Source organism: Vollenhovia emeryi, unplaced genomic scaffold (genome assembly GCF_000949405.1).
Source record: "Vollenhovia emeryi isolate VEMERY1.0 unplaced genomic scaffold, V.emery_V1.0 DF939246.1, whole genome shotgun sequence".
Taxonomy (NCBI): domain Eukaryota; kingdom Metazoa; phylum Arthropoda; class Insecta; order Hymenoptera; family Formicidae; genus Vollenhovia; species Vollenhovia emeryi.
Window position 1 is genome coordinate 412,163 of NW_011967120.1, and position 8,586 is coordinate 420,748.

An 8,586-nucleotide genomic window follows, 5' to 3' on the forward strand; every position below is an offset into this window, starting at 1 on the left:
CCGCGTCCAGTGGGCAGGAGCCATAAATGTGTGTGCCCATTTGGATTTTTAACCAAAAAAAAGTGAAACGAAAAGGAAATACAGAATGCACTTCCTAGCACATTCTTATAGTAGTTCACCTTTCAAAACTATTTTTCAATGAACAAAAAAGAAACATCTCATGCTATTTGCAAGTATCCCCGTTCGGAATGCGTGCAATAAGATGCGCGTCTTGTTATTTAAAATTCAACCAATCACACATGTCGCCGCTGTGCTCCCAACGCGACGCGCACGCGCGTGACTTCTGCGCACACGTATTTTTCGGAGTCGACGAGTACCAAAGGCTTGTTTTCTGTTCTTACACTAGTGAACTAGTGCAATAAATTAGAGCAAGACAGGCATATATTTTCTCATTCTACCTTACTGCACTAGTTCACCAGTGCAGGAACAGAAAACAAACCTCAAGTTAGCGGTCTAGTTCTCATATAGATGTCTGTATTGCTAACTTTATTAGGCGGCAAACGTATGTATGCATGTATCTCCCCGCCGCGTTACAGAGCTAAGAGAGAGAGAGAGAGAGAGAGAGAGAGATAGATAGAGAGACTACGAGTCGCTGACCAATTAATCGAAACCTCCGAACAACCGGCCCTCGCACTCACACGCGCGCCCGATATACACACGTACGCGCGCCCTCGTACGATCGCGGGGCCTCTTCTTTGTATTGACCCACCCACACGCCGTCGAGCCTGCGGGAGAGCGTTCGTCTCAGATTGCTCTCAACCTTCGCGGCCCCGCGGTCGCCGCGCGCGCACGCGAGATCGGATCCGGGCGAGCCGCGAGACAAAGAGGCCGGAGCGGAGCCGAGGGCGGAATTAAAGAGTGCCGCGAGTCGCCGGCGGATCGATGATGGTGCGGCGCGCATCGCGCCTCCGTGCAACGCGAGGCCGTCGCGAGCGCGCAGCGCCCTGAAAAGAAACGAGGGGTGGCCGAGAAGGCGGAAGGCGCCCCGCGCCAGCGTTCGGCGGAGGAGCCTGCGTCCCGTTCGCGTTCCCACTGGGCGTCACTGTCGGGGCCACTGCCAGAGCGGCATTCTGGGGGGGGCCCCCGCGTCGGAGGTTGAGAACCCCGCTCCGGGTATTTGTATATTTAATTCCTTGGTCTCTCTTCCCGCGGCGCGTCCCGCGCGGATACCCGCCGCCCGAGTCCGCGGGGGAAATGTCCCTCCTCTCGCGACGCGCGACGTCGTCACGTTGCGGCCGCCGCGAGTCCCGTTTCGCACACGGCTGCGCCCGCCGCCGAGGCCCGGGGCAGCCTCTCGTCGTCGCGTCGTCCGCGAGACACGCTCGGTCGCGACACCTCGCCGAGCGCCCGCGATGCCGCGCGACGTTAACGCGGTAACATATTGACGGCGGTACCGTCCGTCCTCCGCGCTGCTGTTACTAGACGGCGAAACCTCCGTCTCTCGCCGCTCGGACACGTGCGGGATCTTTGGGATCTTAATGTTTGTAGCTACGATCGTTGTTGATACAATTATAATTAAAGTTACGCGAAGGGGAGAGAGAGAGAGAGAGAGAACGGTTGCCCTTCGTCCTCCTCATCGCACTCTTCTTCTTGGCTTGCAGATAATCTAATCGCAGGTGAACATTTTGTCGTCGGCACGATGACTTCGGGTTACTTCACTCTGCCGATTAATATGGACAGGGTGTGCAGGATCTGTCTCACCGAGGGCACCAATTTGTCGTCGATCTTCTCCGCCACTCAGGAAGTGAACGATCTCACGGTCCTCTCGCAGAAGATACAAGTTTGCGGCTCCATCGAGATACACGAGCAGGACGGGCTGCCCTCCCTGATATGCGACGTCTGCATTTACAAGGCCAGCGTCGCCCACGAGTTCAGGCAGCAGTGCCAACACTCGGACGCGAGGCTGCGCATGTACTACAACAAGCCCGCTAAATGTGTCAAGTCCGACGCGGTAAGGACCGTCGTCCTTTCGCCGACCCACGCTCGCCCGTTTGTCTAACAAACCCACCCCTCCCCCCCCGTACGATATTGTACGCTGTATGTGACGTAATTTTGCAGGATCTCCAGGATTCGTACACGCAGACGGACCTGCAAACGAAATTTGTCTTCTCGAAAAAGTCGGACCACTTCCAGGAGGATTACACCTTCGCGAAGGAGGACATGCAGGTGGTTGCGAGCGCGCAAGAGTACATTGAAGCCGCCGACTCGTTCCCCAGGAGCGAAGTCGGCCTGAACGCCAGTCAGATTCAAATGTCGGACGAAAAGCTGTTCATCTGCTCCATCGGATTCGAAGGTGGTAAAGAGGAGGGGAAGGATTCCTGCATGTCGGAGAACGAGGTCCACCAGATGACGATAACGCAGGGAGACGTGCAAGATGCGTCTAACATGATCGGCTTGCAAAGCAAGGAGGACGGCGTCAAGGAGGCCGATCACTACGCGGAGAAGAACAGTGCGGATCAGGAGGAGCAGCAGCAGCAGCAGTTCGTCAGCGAGAGCCTACCTAACGATAACGTGGAAGAGGAGGAGAGCGTGCCGCAGAAACGTACGTCCGCGAGGAAGACTAAATCGGCAGCCGCGAAAACGTACAGCGACGACGAGATCGCCGACAATTATTACGAGCCGAGCAGCGACAGTCAGGATTCCACGGTGTCGAAGTTTAAATGTAAAGTCTGCTCCAAGCAATACGCCACGCAGAAGGGTCTGAAGAAGCACTCGTTGGTACACGAGAAGAAGTACAAGTGCGACGTCTGCATGAAAATGTTTTACAAACAGGAGAACATGGAGAACCATCAGAAGATTCACGCGTCGAAGCCGCACGCGTGCCAGCTCTGCCACGCGTCCTTCTCCAAGTCTCAAAGTCTCGTGAGACACTTGAAGTCGCACACGGAGAAGGTGAACGATATGATCAAGCAGATCAACACGAGCGAGCGCAAGGACGGCAAGGAGCCGAAGAAGGAGCTCAAGAGCGAGGACGACACCGACGACGAGACCGGGCCCGCCAACGAAGCGGACGAATTCGAGAACGCGCCCGAGTTGTACAAATGCGAGATTTGCAACCAATATTGCTCGTCCTTGAAGAACCTGAGGAGACACGCCCTCGTGCACGGCGACAAGAAGTACTCCTGCACCGTGTGTAAGAAGTGGTTTTTCAGGCCGGACACGTTGAAGAAACACGCGGAGAAGCACGGGCACGGGCTGCTGGACAATCTGATGGACGACAACAAGCTGTACGATTCGGACGACGACGACATGCCGGGCAACACGATGGATCCCCCGCCGGAGAGCGAGAACGTCAAGAAGGAGGAGAGCGACGAGGAGGGATCCGGGGAGTACAAGTGCCAGCACTGCGACAAGGTCATGGCCACCAAGAAGGGCCTGCGACGGCACGTGTCGATGCACAAGCCGAAGGCCGAGCCAGTCACCTGCGAGATCTGCAGGAAGGTCTGCGCCAGCCAGGCGCGTCTCGTTCTCCATCAGAGGACGCACAAGCCGAAGGAGAAGGTGCCGCGCGAATACCTGTGCCACATCTGCAGCAAGGTGTACCCCAGCAACTCGTCCCTCACCTATCACATGCGGACCCACACCGGCGTCAAGCCGCACGTGTGCAAGACCTGCAACAGCGGCTTCACGACCACGACGAGCCTGGCGAACCACATTCGCATTCATACGGGCGACAAGCCGTTCGTCTGTCACGTGTGTAGCGCCGCGTTCGCCGTGAGCTCGGCCTTCCGCAGGCACCTGACCCGGCACACCGGCGAGGCCAACTACCTGTGCAAGACCTGCGGCAAGGCCTTCAAGAGGCTCAGCACGCTCAAGGAGCACACGTACACCCATTCCGGCGAGAAGCCGTACGTGTGCAAGACGTGCGGCGCCGCGTACAGCCACAGCGGCAGCCTGTTCGCGCACCAGAAACGCTGCCGCGCCCAGTACGGCGAGATGATCGTCGACGACCACAATCATCATCACATACCGCACACGGTCACTCACATCCACGTGAATATGAACAACGTCAACAACGGGGCGGGGGTGCGACCGGTCGCTGTGGTGGGCCAGATGTTCTAAGAACGACGAAGCCGCTGTCCGCGAGTGTCCGCGACGTAGCTGTAGATCCTGTGCGCGAAATGCGCGCAACACGAGCTACGCGGCAACCTTTGTAAATATACGCAGCTGTTTTTTGTTTTTCATAATGGAAAACGTTCCTTGGACATAGACACGGCGCTCGAGACGCTTTGCTTTTCAAAGACACGTAAATGAGTATCCGTGATGTAACAGAATTAAGTGTACTCGTATTTACACGAGAAAACAGTTTTTAAAATGATATAATTACTATTATTAAAATTGTGAGCTATTTTTTTATTATTTGATATCGTAGGTATGAATATTTGTGGACAGAATCCACAAATCTGACATGTGTACATATATACATGTATATATACATATATTTTTATATGTTTCATATAATCCAGATCTTGTTGTACCACATATTACATGATAATTGTTTATTGTGTTATTTTAGGAGGGAAATGATTGACTATCTTCATATACCCAGTTAGCAAAATGTTAGCAGATTGGCGTCAGATTGGCAGTAGATTCATCAGAAACCCACACCAAAACCATAGCCATCTGTGTCTGCATTTGGCGTTTGGATAGCCAAGTCCCGTTTCTTTCCCTCATCAGTCCAGAGTCATTATCTGATTGTTCATCAGAGTGATTGAAGAATGAAATTAGTAAATTAACAGAGAATTAAAAAGACAGATAACTCGCGAAGTTAATGAAAGCGAACTGCGACTGTATTTGAAAATACACTAGAAGCGCATATCCTCTAGCTTTTCTCAGACTTAAAAATTCCGACAAATGATTACAAAACATGTCAGAAGGGCAATGCGTTTATTATTGTTTGATTTTTAGAGTACACACCTGAAAACTTTTTGGTAGCTAATGTACGAGTATGGTAGCGCTAGAAATGTAATATCAGGTATACAATTTCTGGGCTGTGACTGTACATGATAACCGAATGAAAGAAGTCTATACGATTTACTCATTTAATAAACTTAATTGACATATATTCCATCACCAAAATACGTCATGATTAAATGAATGATAATCATATTCATGCTATGAAAACATTTATAAGAATCACTTACAATTAGATTATATGATGAGTCAGCGTTATTACGCGAAGAAACGTGCGATATTTTTTAATTGTTAAACATGAAAATCGTAACGTTACATAGTATATATTAGGTATATGATATGGATATATTCTTGCAGTTGAGAAGTATTGTATTTCAAAGTAATAATCGGAATGATTTATTTAATATTATTCGTTGATTAGTAAAAACACTCTTATTGGCAAATCAAATTTCAAGCGTTAGAATGTAGATTAATTTTTATCATTTTTAACATGAAACGGCGAAAACTACGATATTGTAAATTGAACAAAAGTAAGTGAGGAATGTACAAATATACATATAAATAATATTAGTTACATTATATACACACATCTATATATATAATAACAGACTATAGGCGAGACTGATCATCATTCATTTAAATATTTAATGATAAAAAGTTTGTAAATCTTATTCTCCTGAATGCTGAATGAAGTAAAGTTTGTATTTTAAAATCTTAGCTAATGTCATTTTATTATTTTTTTTGTACTGCTAATTAAAGTACCTATTAGCCTTTCAGCCCGTAATTCAGTCCGTTGTTGCAACATAGATCTCTCCATCTTATCGGTATAATTAAACGGTTTTTTTTATTAATTAAAGTATATACATTTACCGAGTTTTTTTATTTCCCATAGCTCCTACTTAATTTAAAATACACACATCAGAGATTTATTTACATTATAAAAATTTGTATTAATAAAAATTCTGTATAATTATGCATTCTTTTCATTATAAACAGAACAGCATTCAAAGAAGATAAAAATGAAATTAATTAGTCACAAATAAAAGGTCTAATCAAATGGTAAGTACTTGATACAAGTTACAATTGAGCAACGTATACACTGTAGATTCGAAAATATGAAGTTTTTATTCTTCTATATGTATTATTTAATGACGAAACGATTTTTAATATAATTTGTATAATGCAACCGACATTCCAAATTTACTGAATGTTATTTCTTTTTACATTTCGTTTTTTTTAGAAAATTTATAATTTTGTGTAAATCTCATTATATAAGATACTTGTTTAATAAACTATATAGATTTTTTATGAATAAAATTTCATAAAGAAAAATAATATTTTCAATCTTATTTTTTACGTTTATATAAAGTCATGTCATTTGGTTTTTACTTTAGCAAACATTAATAGAACTATACTTGTGTAATGTCATGTGATTTAAATAATGTCAAATGGAATATAATCGGAAATTTTTGAAAGAATTTGTAACTCTATGGGATAAAGATGTGAAGCGTGTGTAACAATACTAGAAAAGATAATAGAACTTTTATTAAATTTATGCATATATTGTTGTACACAATGTATCCTCGTGCAGCAAGATTAGATATTACTCGGCAATCTTTTTTCCTTCTTTTGGAAAAATTTTCGTTTGCAAAAAAAATGGTAAGATATGTTATCATGTTGCACGAGCAAGTTCTTCGCTTTACAATCAAGAATTGTTTATAACTTCGACAATATTAATCTTTTTCTTCTATGGAGTTTTTGTTTCTCTTTTTTTTTAATATCTTATAACGGCGCCAAATGGAATTTCTTGTTCTTCGAAGAACTTTAGCCAACGCAGAATATTTACATCTTTGATCGAGGGATGGGTTGTGTTCCAGGTGATCTATTATCATTAGATCTTCCTCGGGTCTATACCTAATAATTTTAATTTAAGTGTTAATATTTTATTACTATTAATACAAATTAATTTATTTAACAGTAAAGTTATGTCTTAATTATACAGGGTATTTTAAAAAAAGGGTATAGGACTTTAAGATAGTACTCACTGAAGGAAATGGAGGAAAAAAGTCCTAGTACACATGGATCGAAAAATTAATATTGTGAAATTATTAACGATTCTTGATTTTAGTTAAAGCGAAGGCCTTGCTCGCTTTTGGTATTCTCGCGCAACATGAAAACGCATTATCTTGCCATTTCTTCGTTCAAAGCAAAAATTTTTTTTCCAAAAGACTAAAAATTCTCCAAGGTTTATAGGTTTTCTATGTACTCCAATTTATACAAGTAATAATCGGTGTACTCTTCACCGATAAATGAAATTGGCGAATTACATCAGAACATACAAAATAATGTCAAATAGAATATAATCGGAAATTTTTGAAAGAATTTATAATTCTATGGGACAAAGATGTGAAGCGTGTGTAAAAATAGAAGGATGAAGAAACCTTCCTGTAAACTGTAAAGGAGTGTAAATTCTTTTGAATTAAGAAATGGTAAGATATCATGTCATCATTCTCATCTCGCGCAGGAGCATCGGAAACGAGCAAGTCACTTGCTTTAAACAAAACGAAGAACTGTGACTTTAATATTAATTTTTCACTTTATATTTATCAGGACTTTTTTCTCCATTTTATGAATACTCTATCTGCCCTTAAAATCCTGAACTCTTTAACACCCTGTATATATAAAATGTACACATACAAATGTAAAATACATACATATAAGATGATAAAATATCATGTATATGAATATATTTTATTTATACATATATTCTTACCTTCTTTGCAAATTATTCTCGTATAAATTTTTAAATCGATGGTAGACACTGTACAAAGTTCTATCTGGTAAACCATCGGCTAAAAATTGTACAAATTTCCGCCTTTCCTTGGTATTACGCATATACGTCTCATTGCCAATTCTTAATCGTAAAAACGGTTTAACTTTCGTTTTGTCCCAGTTATGTAGCTGTTTCAAAATTAATATTCTAAATAATTTCTGCATAAATAAATTAATAAATACGCACACGCACGTACACAGTGAACAATTTTTTAAATTAATAAAAAAAATGTTTCTAAACATTAAATAACAAGCTAATAGTGATTATGTCTTGCATACTAACTTTGCAAAATACTTTCCAATTATGTACGATAATCTCGTCTTCGTCAGAAGAATATGGGCCTTTCCTCAATGGTGTTATACTTTCAAATTCTTCGATTTCCTTCCGCATTGGCATATGAGACCCGGCTCGTGTTTCAATCTCATGCTGCGGTAGTACCATATGTCTCAGTTGCACACGTATATTATACAATTGCTGGAATAGAAAGTAGCTATACATATGTTTCATTCGCGAAGTTCGTGGCAAATACAATTTCTGTCATTCTTACCACAGCGTCTGCATCACATAGTTGCTCTTTTGATTTAATTTGCTCCGCTAAGTATGTCGCGTCACTGCAATTCTTGTATTTAAGTTTGAAAGCATTTTCATTCTCCGACTGTTCTGTCGAATCACTACTTTCATCCTGTATATATAATGTTCTTTTCCTACTCTTAATATTTTTATTCTTTGACTGTTCTGTCGAATCATTATCTTCATCCTGTAATGTTCTTTTCCTACTCTTAATCTTTTTGTCCTTAACTTTGGAAAAATTTTCATTTTCTGACTGTCCTGTCGAATCA

General features: G+C 42.9%; 2 protein-coding genes across 4 annotated transcripts; one reads left to right on the forward strand and one right to left on the reverse strand.

The window, feature by feature from the left end:
- Positions 1-381: 381 nt before the first annotated feature.
- LOC105560002 (zinc finger protein 354B-like) lies at positions 382-5,631 on the forward strand. 3 transcript variants are annotated; one of them, XM_012008721.1, is made up of 3 exons: positions 382-502; positions 1,602-1,951; positions 2,059-5,631. In XM_012008721.1, exons 1-3 carry the CDS (start codon positions 469-471, stop codon positions 4,060-4,062), a joined length of 2,388 nt encoding a protein of 795 aa, XP_011864111.1. In that variant the 5' UTR covers positions 382-468; the 3' UTR covers positions 4,063-5,631. The 3 variants fall into 3 exon arrangements, with proteins under 3 accessions (XP_011864111.1, XP_011864112.1, XP_011864113.1); XM_012008722.1 differs by having other exon boundaries at positions 401-1,113; XM_012008723.1 differs by lacking the exon at positions 382-502 and adding an exon at positions 1,210-1,480.
- A 797-nt stretch (positions 5,632-6,428) lies between these two features.
- Positions 6,429-8,585, reverse strand: LOC105560007 (the record flags this gene model as incomplete). Its single annotated transcript, XM_012008730.1, has 4 exons — positions 6,429-6,828; positions 7,688-7,875; positions 8,030-8,221; positions 8,295-8,585. Coding segments are annotated over 4 exons (852 nt in total), but the record flags the coding sequence as incomplete, so codon positions are not given.
- Between the last annotated feature and the right edge of the window lies 1 nt (position 8,586).

What these genes read in the sequence shown, in the direction of transcription:
- LOC105560002 (XM_012008721.1), top strand. Translation starts at nt 469, where the DNA reads ATGTCTGTATTGCTAACTTTATTAGGCGGCAAAC. An exon ending in AACTTTATTAGGCGGCAAAC is followed by an intron (nt 503 to 1,601) that starts GTATGTATGCAT and finishes CTTGGCTTGCAG; the next exon opens with ATAATCTAATCGCAGGTGAA. An exon ending in AATGTGTCAAGTCCGACGCG is followed by an intron (nt 1,952 to 2,058) that starts GTAAGGACCGTC and finishes GTAATTTTGCAG; the next exon opens with GATCTCCAGGATTCGTACAC.